The sequence below is a fragment of the Pyricularia pennisetigena genome (assembly GCF_004337985.1).
Source record: "Pyricularia pennisetigena strain Br36 chromosome 4 map unlocalized Pyricularia_pennisetigena_Br36_Scf_9, whole genome shotgun sequence".
Classification (NCBI taxonomy): domain Eukaryota; kingdom Fungi; phylum Ascomycota; class Sordariomycetes; order Magnaporthales; family Pyriculariaceae; genus Pyricularia; species Pyricularia pennisetigena.
The window spans coordinates 340,809-358,623 of record NW_021940921.1 but is presented as its reverse complement, the minus strand read 5'-3'; the positions used below and the strand labels follow the sequence as shown (position 1 = coordinate 358,623).

Genomic DNA, 17,815 nt, shown 5'->3' with positions numbered 1-17,815 from the left:
GCTTTGTGCGCCCCCCAAATGTTGACTTATCAACGTGAAATGAACGATATTGACCAGGTACCCAACTGCAGGATTTCCCAGTGTCGCTCTCGGGGGTGCCTGGACAAAATCCTACGTTTTACATGCGACATCAAAGTCCGTATGACACACAGGTAAAGTGCTACCTAAAGACTCCCTAGGTGGTAGGTCAATGCTTTGCGGGGGATCTTCGAGCTCAGAACGCAACGTTAACTTGCACTGGTGCTTGGTTTGAACCGGGTGTCACTTGTGGTCTGCATTCCTAGTCAACTTGCGAAACTGTGATATTGGCCATTACGATTGCTATGGATTATATTCAAGGGCGCTTAATGAGGCTCTGTTTTTATTTTTATTTTGTTATTTTTTCAAACAGGTCAAGTTTTTTTCTTCTATTCCCGACGGAACGTTTTCTCCATCCGATGGCGAAAGAAAACTGTTCCCTACGAACAGAAAATGTTTTATATTTTGACAGGGTGCTAATCTTGGTTCGTCCAATCACGACGCAGAAATGGTTGAAACAACCTTGGTCCTTTCCCCTTCCCAATGGGCGCTCCATGAGACAAACCCCTGGATTACGATGCCCATTCGTCAGAGTTCATCCCATCAGCTGTTCCGCTAATATTAACATCTACGATGTTTAAAAAATTCCATCACTCGACAACCAAAAATTAAAGCCAGGATATCTTTCGTGATCTGGGAAAATCCCAGCATCTTCCGTCAAGACTAGATGAAAGATGACCGTTTTCCTAAGCTGAAGACATGGCAGCTCAGCTCAGCCGCAGCAACAATTTCAAAGTGATACCTTCAAGCATGGCTTGGACGAGTAATCCAATATACTGCATACAAGAGTTCAGATGCCATGTAGCCTTTTTTTTATTATTATTGTGCCGCTCCATCTTCTCGTCAGATACGTGAGCTTACTACAACACCACTGGCCGTGCATTGCATATACCAATCCGCTCTTTGGGCCTTCCCTCCGATGTCCAGACCCCCTGGTTTTATCTTTTTTTTCATTAGTCTTATTTCCTTCCTTTCTCATCAAAGTGTAGCCCATTTGCCGTGGTAGCGAATGCAGGTACCGAACAAAGACCGACGAAACGTGGGAGGGTGCCATGCGATAAACCCCCCCTAGAATTACCCATGATTGACCAATCCGGTTGCAAAAACAGTCGTTTTCTACAGCTTGTCTTTGTTTCTTCTGTTTCTGGTTCTATCCTCATTCGAGAACACCCTCTTTTCTTTTCCTCATCCCCTCGCTTGGCCTCCCATCCTGGGCACCCTTAACATCTTGTCATATTGCCCTCCATTTCGGGTCTAGAACTTGGCGTTCGACTTGGGCTTGAGGCCGGACTGAATGGAGATCTGATCCATTAGCGAACCCAAGTTCGGGGGACAGAGACATATACTCATCCTCCCTTATAAGTTGCGCGGCTGGCCCGTCGTCCCATGATGAGAATTCCATTCCCGACAGCTTCGTCGACCATCTTTTCAACAAGCCGCTCCTTTTCTGATTGTTTTGGCCTCGCTGCCCTCTACACTCCTTTTGTAAATCAAGCTCACTTGACAGTCGGTCATTTATTGGCTTCTGGGTCACTCGGTCTTTGTTCTTCCCACTTGCAGGAACAACCTATACACTCATTTATATCGACGATCACTACTTGAACTTGCCTAGGATGCAGATCTCCAAAGCCATCCTCGCTCTCCTCGCCCCGGCCTTGGCCGTCGCAGTTGATGCTCCAGGCTATTCTGGTTTCACGCGTATCTGGCAGGACAACTTTATGGGGTAAGTCTAGCCAACTCATGATTTTTTTTATTTTATAAAGAAAAAAAAAGGTTCCATTAGCCAGCCAACTTTTTTATACGCATCACTCATCCCACCAGGCTATCAAACTAACCAACTCGACCTCCAACACCCCTCCCACCAGGTCCTCCGGCACCCTCCCCGACGAGGGCAAATGGAACATCATCGACCGCGACATCGGGGTCAACAACGAGCTGCAGACCTACCGGCGGTCGACGCGCAACATCCAGCTCTCGGGCGGCCAGTCGCTGCAGCTGGTGCCGTGGCGCGACTCCTCGGCGCGCGGCGGCTGGTCGTCCGGCCGCGCCGAGTCCCGCTACGTGCTGACCCCTCCGGCGGGCCGCGTCACGCGCGTCGAGGCCAAGCTGCGCTTCGGCCCAAACTCCCCCGGCAACAAGCAGGGCATCTGGCCCGCGTTCTGGATGCTGGGCGACTCGATGCGTCACGGCACCCCCTGGCCCGCCTGCGGTGAGCTCGACATCATGGAGACCGTCAACGGCATCCTCACCGGCCACGGCACTACCCACTGCGACGTCTACCCCGGCGGTGCCTGCAACGAGCCTTCGGGCATCGGTGCGCCCGTGTCGTTGCCGAACCAGGATGCCCATGTCTGGAGGCTCGACATTGACAGGAGGGCTGGGAGGTGGCAGGACGAGACTATTACGTGGTTTTTGGTGAGTTTTTTCTTTTCTTCTTTTTTTTTTCTCGTCTCTTTTGTTCCGAGGCTTTCGGATCAACGGGACACGGGCAGTAGTGATACTAACTAAAGCCTCTGCGCGCAGGATGGAAAACAGTTTCACCAGATCTCTGGAAACAGGATCGGCAACGAACGAGTCTGGACCAGCCTCGCCAGGAGCCCTCTCTACATCATTCTGAACTTGGCCGTGGGCGGCGACTGTAAGTGCCAAAATCATCGCATCATTTCTTGTGCCCCCCTTTCTGCCCAACTAGGACACGGGGCTAACCATCACCAACAGGGCCCGGATACCCGAACGGCAACACCCTCGAAGGATGGGGACAGATGATGGAGGTTTTCTACGTTGCCCACTACCAGAGCACGTAGAGCGGTATGCAGAACGGGGAAGGCTGTTTGTTTTTGCACACCAGAACATTCGCGCTTCACTACTGATAGATGTGAAGACTTCTTTGTACATATTCATAAATCGTATTTGATCAAACCAGCGCATTGCAAGATCAACGAGATCTTGTTGCGTCGTATTACAGCTTGTGTAAATGAGAACACAAGAAATACAAAGAGTATATATGTCTCATCTCCATGCTTGTTCTATGAACCGAACACCCTTGCGAGTTGCATCTTATCAGGTTTCTCTGGATAGAGAAATCTCGTCCTGGCGTTGACGCCGGACCACAAGCCATGGTTCAGGTCCCGCTGAAAGGCCTGGAGAAGCTAGACTGGACCATTTTGTTGTGGTCAACGACAGTCCATGCCGCGCGCAGAAAATCAAAGCCTGTCAAGTGCCACTCCCGGAAGCCCCTGCCAAGCCGCGCAAGCTCGAAATTTTGGTGCTCCAGGCGGCGACTGCGCATTGATTGGGAGAGGATATACCAGAGATCTTGCGCTCCACTCTGGCTAGGGTTCCAGTTCAGTCCTTCCTTAATAGTTGGTGGGGCCTAGGTCGCCCAGGTAGGTCCAGCTGCTTCCATGGTAACCTGCTTTTCCTGGCCAGGCGTAATGCGAGACATGTACCCAGCGCTTTGTCATATCCATGTGGTTCATCGACATAGGCAACCGGTCGGAGCATTATCCCCATATGTTCGTCGCGCCCAAAAGTAAATGCGCGAAACGATGATGCCCCCTCTAGCGGCAGTGTCGCTTTGACCAGGGTGCCTCGAATGGATGCAAGGATGCCTGTGTTTTTCATTCGAGTCTCCCGGAGTACAGAACACGTGATGTCGTATAATAAGGGCAGATGAGCAGTGGCACAGGGCCTCATGCTTACGTCATTGTAGCCGTTGGCATAATATGAGAATTGCCACGACATCAGCACTTGATGCAATTCTCCACCTGGAACAAACCCTAAGCTTTCTCAAGCCGAGACAGAGAAACTCACTGAAGCCCTGCCCAACGATCATCAACAAGACTTTTTAATCAAGATAAGCGCAAAATGTCGCCAACCACTGACGCAAAGAACAACATGCTGCCGCAAACACCATCGGCCGCTGTACTGGTCAAAGAGCAGCCGGTTCTGCTGGAGACAATGGGTAACAAGCCCCGCCTTAGATCTTGACCTTCAAAAGGCGGCTTTTGAAACCTGCGAAAACTGATACTGATTCATAGGATATGCAGATGTACGTCCACAGTCGGGCCCTTCTCGGGCGAATCCAGACTCAACTCGCAGCTGTGGGGATGAAGCTGAAGTGGGCCTCAGAGGCGGTGACAACGGTCGCGGCGGCTGCTGTCCGGGTCGCTTTTGTTTTTGCATACCGTGCCCGCTCCCATTTGACTGCTGCTGCGTAACCATCTAAATGGTGGTCAAGGTGTGATGGTGTCTGTTGTTTCGTAGCGAAGGATGAGTCTGTGAATGTTTTGAAGTACTTCTGGGCCAGTCGGAGAGTGGAGGAAATGTAATATCTGGGGCCCGGTCGTTAAGAACCGACTTGGCTCCTTGGCAGGGGAAATCAACAAATCAACATGTGTAATTTCTTGTCAAGTTATTCTGGGACCCAATGCTTGGCTCATTGCTTGTTGAACGCCGTTTGCATTTAAAGCCAGTATTTCCCCCACAGATCATACTCTTCTTTTGTACCCCTGAAGGTGAACTCAATCTCGACTATGTCCTGGAAACCCTCGCTGACCTTTGGCTCCTTGAGTCTTGAATTGAAGCTATTAAAAGCTAGAGCGGGAAGTCCAGCTCGTGATTCCGGGTTCATCTAAAGAAAAAATATCAGTGTGGGCCCGTTACAGTGTATAGCGTACAAGACACTGGTAACTGACCGTGCCGTTCATGGACCTGACGGCGTCATTGTGCTGAGCCAATGACAGCGGGGTCTTGAACCACACACAGCGTATAGGAACGCCATGTTTCGCAGCGAGAGCAACCCATTGTGCCCTGGTATCCAGGTCAGGGTTTGTGTTATCTACCAGGTTGAGGTGTTAGTGAATTGCTCAAGTGAGCCATCACAGACAAGGGTATGACATACCAACGACGACCGAGACTGTGTCCTTGAGCATCTCGGCAGCGGCGCTCAAGCATTTTTCTTTGCTAGATGGCATTTGGTTAGCCTACCGACAATTCGGGCTAGCAGCTGGGAAACATACGTCTTCAGCGTGTCTTGATTAACCCTCCCATATCCAAGCGGCTTCAAGTATTTCCAGTAGAATGTGCTCTTTCCAGCGCCCGGGGGCCCACAGAAAAGGATGATGTCCTTCTCGTTCTTCCGCTCTATAAGCGCCTTGGGCTCTCCGTCGGGATCTACAAATGGGTGGCTGGCGAGGTCGAAATCGCGGACAAAGTCCCGCGGTTCTTCTCCCAAAAAGTACTCCTCTGGAGTCTTGAAGTCTATTCCTATATTGTGCGCCAGATTGCGATCCGAGCAGCTAAAGTCCTTGGGTAAGGCTGCTGGTCCCGCCCGATTCTTGCCTTTACTTTTGATAGCCGCATTAGCAGACACGGCGCTTGCGGAAACCAGCTGTGCTGTGCGGCCACCCGCATCCCCTACGAAGAAACTGTGTTCCATATCTGCTGCGGCTCCAGTCCCGTGGAGGTCGTAGTCGTCGAGCATCTCATCCCACATGCCGGGTCGTGGCTTCCGAAATATGTCATTTGCCGTCGCGGCGTAGAGAGTGATCGGTATGTCGAGTTTTGACAAGATGGAATTGACCTTGACTTTGAAATGGTCTGTACGTTTGGTATTTTTTGGCCCTTTGGACTTGGGATCGGGGTGGAGAGTGAGGCCTCCTTGGTTCGAGAATATCACGACGCGGTAGCTGTAGAGTGAGGGCTCGTCAGCCATGCCATGGGTGATGATTTCCAGTCAGAGCCCACAGAATAGAAACCTGCTCACCCTTCTTCATGGTATAAGCTCCTGAGTTTAAGAGGCACGCAAGCATCCCACCACTGCCAGTCGCCAGGACCGTCGGCATGCTTCTTGCCTGACGCTGTTCGTATGATAGTGCCATCCAGATCAAATGCCGCAACCTTTCTCCTTTTCGATGGCGGCTCGATCTCATAGTTTTCAGGGCTGTATTGCGCAACTAAAAGGGTGGCTCGGGCGTCCTTTTTGTCGTTTCCATCCTTTGGAGGTATGCGCTCATTCCAGGTTGTCCGTTCCTTGGGCTTTTGGGAAGTTGGGGTGAAGAACGAGGCGACGGCAGTTTCTGAGGCAACAGGGTTGTCAGTTTTCGAGTACTCAGACCAGCCCAGGATCTTGACAGCCGGGTTTTCTGTGGCACTGACTGGTAATGGTTGTCTGCGCTTTTCGTTTAACAGGTGGTGGGGAGATGGCTGCATTGCTTGCACGTCGTTTTCCATCCGGTGAAGACATCATCAACGCCCTCGATCGGTCGTGTCCCAGGGCCGTTTCGTGAAGTAAGTCCAGTTGTAAGCTTCTCAAAAGGGGACGGATAGGCCGTGGCAAGGAAAGTAATCTGCGCAGCATTAATATTATCAAAATCAGGGAATGAAGACGAACATGATGATGGAAGCTTCCGCACACGCAGCGTGGCTACCGGGAATTGATTGATACAACCTCGTCCGCGTTTGTTGGTGGGGTTCCAACGCGAGCTCACGTGATACCAATTCATTGTTCTCATCTAATCTCCTTGCTGCGAATTGACTTTTCCAATTTGCCTCACTTTTTCAATGTCAAAAATCCAATACCCACCTCCTACCTACCAGGTAACCTGCGCGTAAGTAACCCCTTACTGTATTAGGTGCCTCGACTTGCCTCATTGGGGATACTCCATACAGCCGCCACCTTTGAAAGCTCATGTAATCCCCTACACAGCAAGGCATCAGACGTCAAATACCGGATGCAAAGTAATCGTTCAATAGTTTTTCAATTTCGGTGGCTCCTCGGTTCCTGACCCACCCTTGTAGCCGGCCCGAAACATTCCACAGGTTTTTAATCCGTCATGTCCTCTTTTTTTTCCTCATTGCGGTGGGTTCTCTCCCTCTTTTTTCATTGCAGTGGGCTGCAGTATTCCAGCTACGTCATCGCACAGCGCAAGAGGGCTCCACCAGCTCGCTTGAAGATTACTCCTTGTCCTGCCCAAGTTCTCTGTAACAGTGCACCGGTATGTAATTGCGTAGTAGGTAGAGGAAGGGCGAAAAAAACGGTGCGTCAGTAACAAGCTTCGGCTAAAATGCTAAGCAATGCAATTGTTTCACTCGCCACCGTTACTACGTCCGACTATTTACCCAGTAAATCAATCAATTGGACCCTGCGCGCAGCTAATGGCCGGCCATCTGCACTGCATTGGTGCTACCTACGTAACTCTAGGATCTTTACAGTAGCCTTACCGTAAATAAGGAAAGCCAAGATTCGGCCTAGTCGGCAGCTTGCTGCGGGCCGTGGAGCACTAAGCTTGGCCCCCGATGATGGATCATGGCCCCGCATAAAAATCTCCCAAAAACAGGAATCAAAATTCAACACCATCAAATCTGCAAACTTCTCCATACGTATTGCGCCGAGCAGGCTCCGAAGATCTCCAGTGATGTTTCCAGAATTGGGAGGTCAGCCCTTGGTTACTGAGTGGTCTTACTTTGCAAGTCCGAGGAGAGCTCAACGGTCGGGTCATGTATTACCCCAGCTTCCACTGATTCTCGAATCGAACCTTGCAGGTAATTAGATACCTGACTGCGGGTAGAATTCCTTGCTTTTGTGATTTTTGCGCGAAAAATCTCGGCCCTCGCAAGCCTCGCTTTGCTTCTGACGGCTTTAAAGCAGAAACGGGCTAGATCTCAATAAAGAAAGACGTTTCTTTTCCAAATCAAGGATATATTCAGCTGTACACGCTAAATTCAAAGCCCTCGTCGCAGAAATAGTCAGTTATTATGCACAACTGCGAACCCGTAACTTGTAGAGGAAAGTGACAGAGAAATTATATTCTCGTCACTTGAGAACATGCAAAAGTCAAGATCCTTGTCGCAAGTTTCGGTTCCACCGGGACCTTGGGCAAGTAACGGCCAAGTGGTTGGCCTGCGCAGAAACGAACTTGAGTTGGGATGACCTGAACAGCATCCAGGAAAGGAAAGGTGTTACGTTGCAGATGATATGTACCCAGTCATTGCCATCATATATGCAAGTTCTGGGGTTGTACTAGCCCATCTACCTATCACGGCTCCAGCAAGGTACTCGGTAAGCAACGCAAGCGGGAGCCCGAGGGGTAGTGCAAAACTCCACATGCTTACCCCGGACTACGTCGACAGCGTGGGAAGTGTTTTTCCAGACCCCACAGCCGTCCGATGTCGATCCCTGTACAAGGTCTGATGATCTAGCAGTAGTGTTTAAGCCAAGGTATAATAACGCGGCCGCCACATCGTGACTCTGCTGCGCGACCTAGGAATTTGTTTCTTTGCCAAGTTCTCCTGCATAAACACTGATCGCGTCTAAGGCCAAGGCTGTAAGACATCAAATCGGCCAGAATGTATGTTGTGGTAAGTCGACAACAGAGGGAGCTTGAGCTGCTCTGATAGCCACGCACTACTCATTTTCCCAACATGCTGCTGCTTCGTTGCTGACACAAGTCACTTGGCCTGTTCAGGGAAACATCTACCTCATCGCCGCCATATCGGTGATTGGCGGTGCGCTTTTCGGTTTCGACATCTCTTCCATGAGCGCCGTAATATCGACTCAACCATATCTGTGCCGATTCAACGAACTTGTAAGTCTGTATTCAGGCATCAAATCAGGCGACACCGACATGTAAATGTCCCCGGAAAGCTGACCCAAAATCAACGGTCTAGGGATTCAATGAGAATGGTTCCTGCAAGGGTCTGCATGAGGACGTCCAGGGCGGTGTCGTGGCTGCAATGCCCGGTGGCTCTCTTATCGGTGCCATGGTCTCCGGTTTCCTTTCCGAGTAGGTGAACGAGTGATGGACCTGAGAGCATTAGAATGTATACTAACTAGGTTCAACCAACCAGCCACTTTGGACGCAAGCCAACTATACAGATCGGAGCTGCTATATGGTGTGTTGGCTGCGTGATTACGGCCGCTGCCGTCAACGTGCCTATGTTGGCTATCGGCCGTGTCATCAATGGCTTCTCTGTTGGCATCTGCTCTGCCCAGGTTCCCGTCTACATTTCTGAGATTTCCAAGCCCTCGGTTAGAGGACGCATGATAGGCGCCGTTCAGTGGGCGATTACATGGTAAGGAACCCCTTTTTCCAATCCCACGTAGTTATATGATGGGTGTTTTGGTGGTTATCCCGTGGCTGACAAGGATTGAACAACACGTTAGGGGTATCGCCATCATGTTTTGTAAGTTGCCGCAATAGGGAGCCGAGAGCGTTTCCACAGGGGCCCAGCTAACAATTTATGCTCCTCCCGTTTTTAGTTATTTGCTATGGCTGCTCCTTTATCAAGTCAGAGGCGGCTTTCCGTCTGCCGTGGGGTATCCAAGCCGTCCCGGCCGTTCTCCTAGGAATAGGCCTCATCTTCCTTCCTGAATCTCCCAGATGGCTAGCCAAGCAAGACAGATGGGAGGATTCGCTAGCGGTCCTGGCCCGCACACACGGAAACGGGGACCCCAACGCTCCCTTCGTCGTCAAGGAAATGGCCGAGATCCGGGAAGTGGTCGAGTTTGAGCGCGCCAACGCCGATGTCTCCTACCTGGAGCTTTTCCGCCCCAAGATGATCGTCCGGACCAGCATTGGAGTGGCAACGCAAATTTGGAGCCAACTGGTACAGAATCCTAGGATCCTTGACCACCTGTCCCTTTTAGTTCATGTCCCTGACCGCTAACACATATGCTACAGACCGGAATGAATGTTATGATGTACTACATTACCTACGTCTTCACCATGGCCGGTCTCGGAAGTGATGTCCTCCTGCCCAGCGGCATCCAGTTCATCATCAACGTGGTCATGACGGTGCCCGCTCTCATATGGATGGACAGTTGGGGTCGCCGCCCTACGTTGCTGGTTGGCGCCGCTCTCATGTGTCTCTGGCTATGCATCAACGCCGGTCTATTCGCGACCTACAGCCGCCCGCCGCGACCCGAGGACAACTTCACTTCAGCGTCAATGTCGATGAAGATCGAGGGGGCTCCGGCCAAAGCCGTCATCGCTTCGACATACCTGTTTGTCGCATCTTTCGCATGCACCTGGGGTCCGACATCTTGGGCCTACCCGCCTGAACTCTACCCTTTGAGGCTCAGGGGCAAAGCCGTCGCCCTTTCGACCGCAAGCAACTGGACTTTCAATTTTGCCCTTGCGTACTTTGTACCTCCGTAAGTGTCTAGGAGACCCCTGCAACTTGTCCAGTAGCCCTTGAGCCCAGTTTCTGACTCGAAACCGTCACCAAAACAGCGCTTTCGCAAACATCACATGGCGCACCTATGTCATTTTTGCCGTCTTCTGCGCCACCATGTTCATTCATGTGTTTTTCTTGTTTCCCGAGACGGCCAATAAACCGCTGGAAGAGGTTTCCGAGCTGTTTGACGACACCAAACCCGGCGCGATCCGGCTCATCGGCACCCCGGCATGGAAGACGCACAACACACGCAACTCGGCGAGGCGCGTCGAGCGCAACGAGCTGGACGTCGAGGACAAGGTGGGAGGCACCCCGCCAGCGATTGAGCAGAAGGAGAATGTTGCATAGACGTGTCGTTGCAGGTACATTTCCTGCTTTGCGTGTAGACTAGTCTAGTTGTACCTTGGCCACCAGGTACCCAGATTCCTAGGACCAAAGAATCCTTGCGCAAGAGTCGACGCTGGCTGTTCCTCAAATGGTGAAATATGTCTTTGTGGCGCAGCAAAACACGGGATCGCTTTGGTCACAGTTACCATTATGCAACGGCCTCAAGTCAAGCAACAAATGATTCTGAAGACAAACAACAAAACTTTCCATTACCGGCAGCTGCAATTCTTTATTATTTGTACAAATGAGGTTTTTGGTCTCAGATTAGCCAGTGCAGCCTTCTCATTCTGCCCTTGTTTTACCGTGAAAAAGGACTTTTCATAGCAATCTTGCTTTCGATCAACTGCTCGGTCGCTGCTACCGCTTTGCCGAACAGTTCTAGAGGCTGATATGGTATTGATTTGCTTGAGCTGGCATTTGAAAAAAAAAATCACAAACCTGCTCATCAGCGTCATTCATGTGATCCTTGAGGTATTTATGCCACATTTCCCCGTTTTCTTGGGCTTTGGCAACAGTAGGGCCAGTCAGCGTGACGACTGGTATGTAATTGAACTGCCTGGCCACACGGTCGTTTATGGGCATAAAGTTGTCGATGGCTTGACCAGGACAGAGCCTTGATGGTAGTATCTGGGACTAGTGGAAGGAGGTGTGAAGGAAAGCAATACCTGAATGGATGCGGTGGCGGAAGGGCAACGAAGCCTGAAATGAGACCATGGTAGAAGGCTTACAAGGTTGAGAAACGGATGATACATAACAGAAGTGAACAGAAGCTTCAAAAACAGGGGAGTCTGCAAACAACGGATTGTAACGCAAGAGTCAAATTCTGGGCACGTGATAACCCAATCCTCGACCACATACTTGCTCTCCAATGCTTCCGTGACTTTGCATCCAACCGTTTGCCAGTATTGGATGTGCGAGACTCCCCGAGTTGGCACCTCGTAGGAAATTTACCTGGCTTGCTGGTAAGCACCTCACCAGCATAGGCTTCACTCTGTCTGTTTGCCCTGGAGGCCTGTTTCGATATATGCCAGCGCCTGTGTACCTTGTTCGCCTGGCGGATTTGCTTGAAGCCTGGTGGTCCCACCCGACCCTGGAATGAAGGATATGGGTTAGGGATAGAAGCGTCACATAGTTTATTAAAATGCCAATGGCGGAGCGATAGAGCACAAAGACAGCTAAAGAGTATGCTGAGGAACTTGGGATATAAAGTGGAGAGTGGTGGCAGCAAAGCACTCCGCCCGCTCAAGCGCTGTCCGTGTCCGCGATCTTCTCGGTGACCTTGCCATCTGACTGCACCACGACCTTGTCCACCTTGAGTGATGCCTTGACTGGGTTGGGCTGGTTGTAAACCCATTCGAGCTGCTCCAGAGTGCGGCCTTGGGATTCGACTCCAAACAGATACCACATGAGGGCTGTATAAATATTAACTGTTAGCACTGTACCAGAATACCAACCACATATCATCACCAACTTACCCTCAAAAAGATCCCATCCGACAAAGATGAAGATGTATCTGTATCCGATGTTGCCGAGCGCAATCGGCGTGCAAAATTGGTTGATAAAACCGATAGTTGACACGATGATACCGGACATGGCCAAACCCTTGGCGCGGATGGTCGTCTCGAGCGCTTCCGTGGGAATAGCGCCCTGGAGAGGCGTGTAGGTAAAGCTGAAGATGATGTTGAACATAAAGTATGAGGCGAGAGCACCCTGGGCGTAGGATAGAATGATGTTTTCTCCCTGGTTGTCGAGAGCGGCGGAAAGACCCGAGTTGATGGCCAGGGCAAAGGAGCAGGCCATAGTTCCGTAGATCAGGACGGTTCTCCTGGGCATGCGGTCAGTGAAGCACACGGCTGTCAGGGCGCCAATGGCCGAAAGGACCGAGTTGAGCAGGTTGTAGCCCAGACGCTGCGATACTGTGTTGACGCCAATGTTCTGGAAGATGACGGTGTTGAAGTATCCCAGGCCGTTGCCCGAGAACTGACCGAAAATGCTGATCATGAGGACTTGGGCCATACGCCAGCGGCCAGAGTGCGTGAAGAACAGAGGACGGTAGTCCCACCAGACCTTGTCAATACCGTCCTGCCTGATGCCTTCTCTCATCTCCTCAATTTCGAGCAGCACAATGCGGGACTCGCGGTTGTTGTTGCCGTGGTACTTGACCAGGAATTCAACCGCTTCACTCTCCCGGCCTTGGGTCATGAGCCATCTTGGGGACTCGGGGATGAAGAACACTCCAACCATGACAATCAAGCAGGCAAACGCTTGCAAGATCAAGGGCAACTGCCACGACAAGTCCCCATCAATGGTGTTGGTGCCAAAGGTTACGGCCGCGGCGGGAATACCTTCGGGTCTCAAAGTTAGTCGGGTATTCTCAACGTAAAACATACATAGGAACAGGATGACGAACTTCCGCCAAACCAGCCACAGTTATACAATCCCGTCGCACGTCCTCGCCAGTGTGGCGGGGCGATCTCGACGGCATAGGCGGGTGCGGCGATGGTCATGATGGCAACTAAGTAATATTAGCGTCTGGCTGTAACATGGAGGTGCCGAGGAACCTACTGCCAAATCCCAGAACAAATCGGCCAATGACAAACTGAGCAACGGTGCGAGAAGTGGACTAATTGTGGTTGAAAAACTGGTCAGTCAAGATATACACACCAATGTGTGGATGAAAGGGGCATCATGTGACTAGCACCTGTGACCAAGAGACCAAGGTGGCAGACGACATGACTGTTTGCCCTGCCTAATAGGAATTGCTTACAATGATGATCATGCCAAGAATGATAACAACTCCGCCGCAGAACATTCCCTTCCTCCTGCCATACTTGTCGGTGAGAACAGCCTGGGACAGACAGTCAGCTTGTGTGACACAATGCGATGAGTGCGGCAAGTGCTTCACGTTTTCCAGAATCTAGAACTTACAGCGAACGGAGCACCAACGATGCTACCGACGGTGTACATGGAGAAGATGAGCGAGACCTTGACACCTGTCTTGCCAGCGTCAAAGACGTTCTGAAAGTGGTCCATGTCGAGAATCGAGGTCATGAGCGAGCCATCGTAGCCATTGGCACAAGCACAGCAGAATGCGACAAAGATGGCAAAGTAGAGCTTGATGGACTCCTTGCTCCAACGGGGGATGTTGGCCTCTTGCACGGCGGCGAAGAACTCGGCGTTGTGCACGACCTTGGCCTTGGAGCCCTCGGCTTTGGCCGTGTGGCCATCACCGACAGCGACCACGGGCTTGACCGTGGTGATGGCGTCTGCCTGATTCTCGATCTCTGGGACACCCATATTGATGAGGATCGACGAGCTGGATGAGGACGACGGTGAAAATACCAGGAAAAGGCGAGGAGATCAAAGACCTTTTAACGGCGCCGAGCCGATGTAGGCAAAGTCAAGATTACATGCAGAAGTACCCAAGTACCTCGTAGATTGATCCATCTCCTGAAAAGCAATACCAATCAAAAGCTACCCCAGTCAACCCATATTCTGGGGTAGGAGATCTTGCCCCATTTCTCCATGCTGTTTGTCCCCTCAAAATCGCGTGGTTTGGCGTCGCCGACTAGGATAACAGCGTCTCAATTGTTGTCAATTCGGCAACAGAGCGTGTTATTCCCCGCCAACCCATGTAAATTACTGGATTTGGAGGGCGGAGGGGCCTGGCTCCGGGCCGAAATAGGAAAAGCGGCTTTGAAATCGACAAGGGTGCGGAGGCGTCTTTGAGGGGTCCAGGTCCTCGGCGTCAAAAAACGATAGTGGGGACGACCTTGAAAGGTGGGTACCGAGGCTCGCAATCTCTTTCTTCGCAGCCCACGCGCAGAAACAACATCATCCAGAGTTCCTACAGCTAGCTGCCTCGTAGGAGGAACTTGCCAGTGAATGGAATTCGAATCCAGACTGCTGAAGGCCAAACACTGTTGTCATAACCATCTAGGCACCCAGCTGCCTGTGTTGTTTGTTTGAACAATGTGTGCGATGTGTCGCCATTGTACTACTGCTTCCAATCGGGATCGAGCTCAGCGGGAAGGAACAACGAAACAATCCACGAGTGTGCCAGCCGTGATTGGACCGCACCTTCCCAAGTAAACGCCCTCCTTTCGCTAGATCGCGTGAGATCCCGCCTATCCGATAACTATTGCGCAACTGATGTCCTCACGTGACGCTGGTAGGCACGGCGAAAGAGAAAAAGAGCCAAGGATCATCCACAGTGCAGGGCTGCGGCTGCTCCAGGCGGGAACTGACAGACAGTTTCCGAAAATGAACGGCACAGGATCCAACTCAACACCACCTGTTTGTATCTGCAGACATCTTTTGAGAAACAGCTTACTTCTTGCCCAACGAGGCCGGCGAAATTTCAGCTCGTCCCGCATTCCCGTCGCTTTGAATACGCGGCATGAATCCAAAGCCCTTCTTTCCCACGGATCTTCGGCTCACTGTTCCCATCGATTTCTTGGCCAGTCAGCCCAGCAAGTCATGCACTTGATCCCCCAAGCCGTTTGCCAAATATGGCTTATGGTGATAAGACTTCACAAACGAGTGTCAAGCTCCCAGTTCACACCTTGGTTGCGCTCGGCCTACATGCACCATTTGCATTTGCGTCAAGACACTAGGCGAATCTAGACAACTTCCGGGACTGGCCCCCATAGACTCGGCTAATCACCAATAGAGCTGTTTCAACCGGTCGCGGTACGATCTGGTTGGCGTTAACAGCACGTACCCCTGAAATGTTGGGTGCGATACAAGCTCCTGTCCAAGCAATATATTGTTGGTGCATCTTCTTGGCGGTAGGTCTTGACGGAATATTGATCCATCGATTACCAACCAACAAAAACCACGTCTACAACTCCGCTGTTACGGTCCGACAGAGTGGTCCATTCTGAGTGGGTAATCCATCAGCAGTTCTAACCTCCCATTTCTCGCTTCCCGGAGTGATCGGCGCCCAGAACAGCCCCCAAGGATCCCAACGACTCTTGACTTCAACAAGCCTCTGGTAGTTGTCGCCATAGAAGCTTTGCTGCCAACCGGGCTCCAGACGATCCGCCTCGTTGACATAGGCCCCACCATCCGGCGTTACGTCCCGGATCTTTTGCGTGTACTCGTTCAGTCGCGCCCACCCCTGTATCCATTGTTCTGGCGTACCACCGACTGAGCTCCGATCAAAAACGTCGGCGTGCATCTGCGTCAACCGGAATGTCGGGTTCACACCTGACGTCGTGCCCGGCCAACCTGCGACGGCTGGCTTGGGTGTTTGGTGGATTCCATGAAAGGTGTAGCCACCCTTCTCCACCACTTGGCGGATCACAGACATGGTTTGATCAAATAGTTCCTCGTCCTCCCAAATCCTGCGGGGGAACAAGCGTGAGCTGAAGCGAGTGTTTCCAGGCTGGTCGCCTCGGCCCTGAGTTCCGTCATTAGACCGAGGGGACGCGCGAGCAGCAGGGTTGCTCACAGAGATTCCCAACCCCCAGAGATCGTCCACCAAGGCCCGAATCCAAGTGTCCGCCTGTCCTGTTGTGAAGTTGGGCAACTCGAAATCGGCACTAAAGGTGAATGCGCTACTGCCTGAAGGCGAAATGTTGTCGTATACTGTTCCTCCTGCGTCGGTGGCATACTTGGAGAACCAATACACAGCAGAAGCTCCCTGCCAGAAAACGTCGGCCTTGTGCGCCGCGCTGCCGTTGATGTTTGAGGTCGAAAAGCGCACCGAGGATTGAGAGACCTCAAGAGCCGGGTATGCTTTTACCACGGCAGAGGTAACAACTCCATAGGTGCTGGGTCCGCCGCCGCGCAGCGCGAAGAAAAGATCCGAATTGTTGACATGGTCCGCCGTCAAGAAGCGTCCGTCGGCAGTGACAACTTGAAGCACCAATGGCTGATCCGAGCCTAACCCAAAGTGCGAGGCGAGGTTGTGATGGCCGCCGCCCAGGATCCATCCGCCATACGCTCCCACCGTGGAGTCACCAGGAACGGCGAGATGCATATTATTGCGGCGCATGTGGGCGTACATTTCCCAGCTCTCAAGCCCAGAAGACACAATCGCGGCCATACCTGAGTACAGGGGTGGGTCGCTAGGGGTTGTGGATGGGATGGTGAGTGATGGGACGAACCCGAAGCTTTTGAGATGATGTGTCCAGATGCTGATGGAACCCTTGCCGCAGGACTTGCCGTGAAAATCGTGCCCGGTGTTTCTGGCATCATATTTGTCAGAGGAAACCACATGACCCAGTGGCAGGTTTGTGTTGTCTCACTTGATCACCAGCCTGATATCCCTATTCCTCGCAAAATTGACGGCTACCTGGATGTGCTTCACTGTTCTGGCGTCCACCACATAGTCGGCGAACCCTCCCCTCGTGCAATTCCCCCTTGGACGCAGCTCGACGGGACACGAATCGCCCTGAGGCCACCGCGTCAGAACGTTCAGCGGATCATCAATCCAGAAGCGACCGCTACCGCCCTCACCGAGGATCCAGTTGCATTGTTCACGGTTATAAAGTGCGTTGTTCATATAGCAGACTGCCCCGGCGGGCTCAGGACGAAGCAGGGCGCCATCAAGGGTGTTGTTGAGACGGGCCCAGTCTTGCGCGGTCGGCCATGCGACGTCTCCTGGGAGAACCTTGCATTCTGGGCCTGGGGGGATTGGTTTCTGAGATGCATTTCCGAAGGAGATATCCAACCATGAAGCGGCCTCGACTTCAGACAGCTGCCTCGTCTCCCAGGGGAAGTTTGCTGCTCCAGCTAGGCTCAAGTACAGAACCAACACCACTGATGCGAACAGCTGCCGTGGCATTTTTGACGGCCCAATTGATGCTAATGATGAATGACAACACTTCCTGATTTGGGTCTCGGGGTTTCAGGGCGCGCGCTCATGCTGTCGGACGACCTCAAGACGTCGCGGGAAACTCTCAAGACAAGTATATAGGTAGGTAGGTAGTGTGGCCAAAGATGGCTGTACTACCCTCCACTGTCAGCATGCATCGTGAATATTGGTTGACACGGCATACGATAAAAATAGCAGTATCAAGACATCTCGGCAAATGATTCGGGAACTAAAAAGATAGGCAACGAATTGGGGGAGAGGATCCTTTGGCCGAAAGCTGCATAATCTCACATCTCTATTCCTAACTGGTGAAAATCATAGGTCACGGATTTCTTTCTTTTTTTTTTT

General features: G+C 51.8%; 5 protein-coding genes across 5 annotated transcripts; 2 read left to right on the top strand and 3 right to left on the bottom strand.

Annotated features, from left to right (window-relative positions):
* Window positions 1-1,691: 1,691 nt before the first annotated feature.
* Window positions 1,692-3,056, top strand: PpBr36_10139 (uncharacterized protein; the record flags this gene model as incomplete). Its single annotated transcript, XM_029897253.1, has 5 exons — window positions 1,692-1,801; window positions 1,944-2,493; window positions 2,602-2,716; window positions 2,797-2,878; window positions 3,002-3,056. 5 exons carry the CDS (start codon window positions 1,692-1,694, stop codon window positions 3,054-3,056), a joined length of 912 nt encoding a protein of 303 aa, XP_029744446.1.
* An 873-nt stretch (window positions 3,057-3,929) lies between these two features.
* PpBr36_10138 (uncharacterized protein) lies at window positions 3,930-6,584 on the bottom strand (the record flags this gene model as incomplete). The annotated part of the gene is made up of 8 exons (XM_029897252.1): window positions 3,930-4,069; window positions 4,174-4,302; window positions 4,588-4,711; window positions 4,776-4,918; window positions 4,982-5,043; window positions 5,100-5,768; window positions 5,846-6,232; window positions 6,301-6,584. The coding sequence occupies 8 exons, from the start codon at window positions 6,582-6,584 to the stop codon at window positions 3,930-3,932; spliced, it is 1,938 nt and encodes a 645-aa protein (XP_029744447.1).
* A 1,843-nt stretch (window positions 6,585-8,427) lies between these two features.
* PpBr36_10137 (uncharacterized protein) lies at window positions 8,428-10,605 on the top strand (the record flags this gene model as incomplete). Its single annotated transcript, XM_029897251.1, has 8 exons — window positions 8,428-8,439; window positions 8,547-8,666; window positions 8,749-8,864; window positions 8,929-9,153; window positions 9,245-9,264; window positions 9,341-9,687; window positions 9,762-10,234; window positions 10,314-10,605. 8 exons carry the CDS (start codon window positions 8,428-8,430, stop codon window positions 10,603-10,605), a joined length of 1,605 nt encoding a protein of 534 aa, XP_029744442.1.
* A 1,281-nt stretch (window positions 10,606-11,886) lies between these two features.
* PpBr36_10136 (uncharacterized protein) lies at window positions 11,887-13,941 on the bottom strand (the record flags this gene model as incomplete). Its single annotated transcript, XM_029897250.1, has 6 exons — window positions 11,887-12,056; window positions 12,120-12,989; window positions 13,055-13,159; window positions 13,210-13,267; window positions 13,412-13,492; window positions 13,573-13,941. 6 exons carry the CDS (start codon window positions 13,939-13,941, stop codon window positions 11,887-11,889), a joined length of 1,653 nt encoding a protein of 550 aa, XP_029744443.1.
* A 1,546-nt stretch (window positions 13,942-15,487) lies between these two features.
* PpBr36_10135 (uncharacterized protein) lies at window positions 15,488-17,437 on the bottom strand (the record flags this gene model as incomplete). Its single annotated transcript, XM_029897249.1, has 2 exons — window positions 15,488-16,838; window positions 16,899-17,437. The coding sequence occupies 2 exons, from the start codon at window positions 17,435-17,437 to the stop codon at window positions 15,488-15,490; spliced, it is 1,890 nt and encodes a 629-aa protein (XP_029744444.1).
* Between the last annotated feature and the right edge of the window lie 378 nt (window positions 17,438-17,815).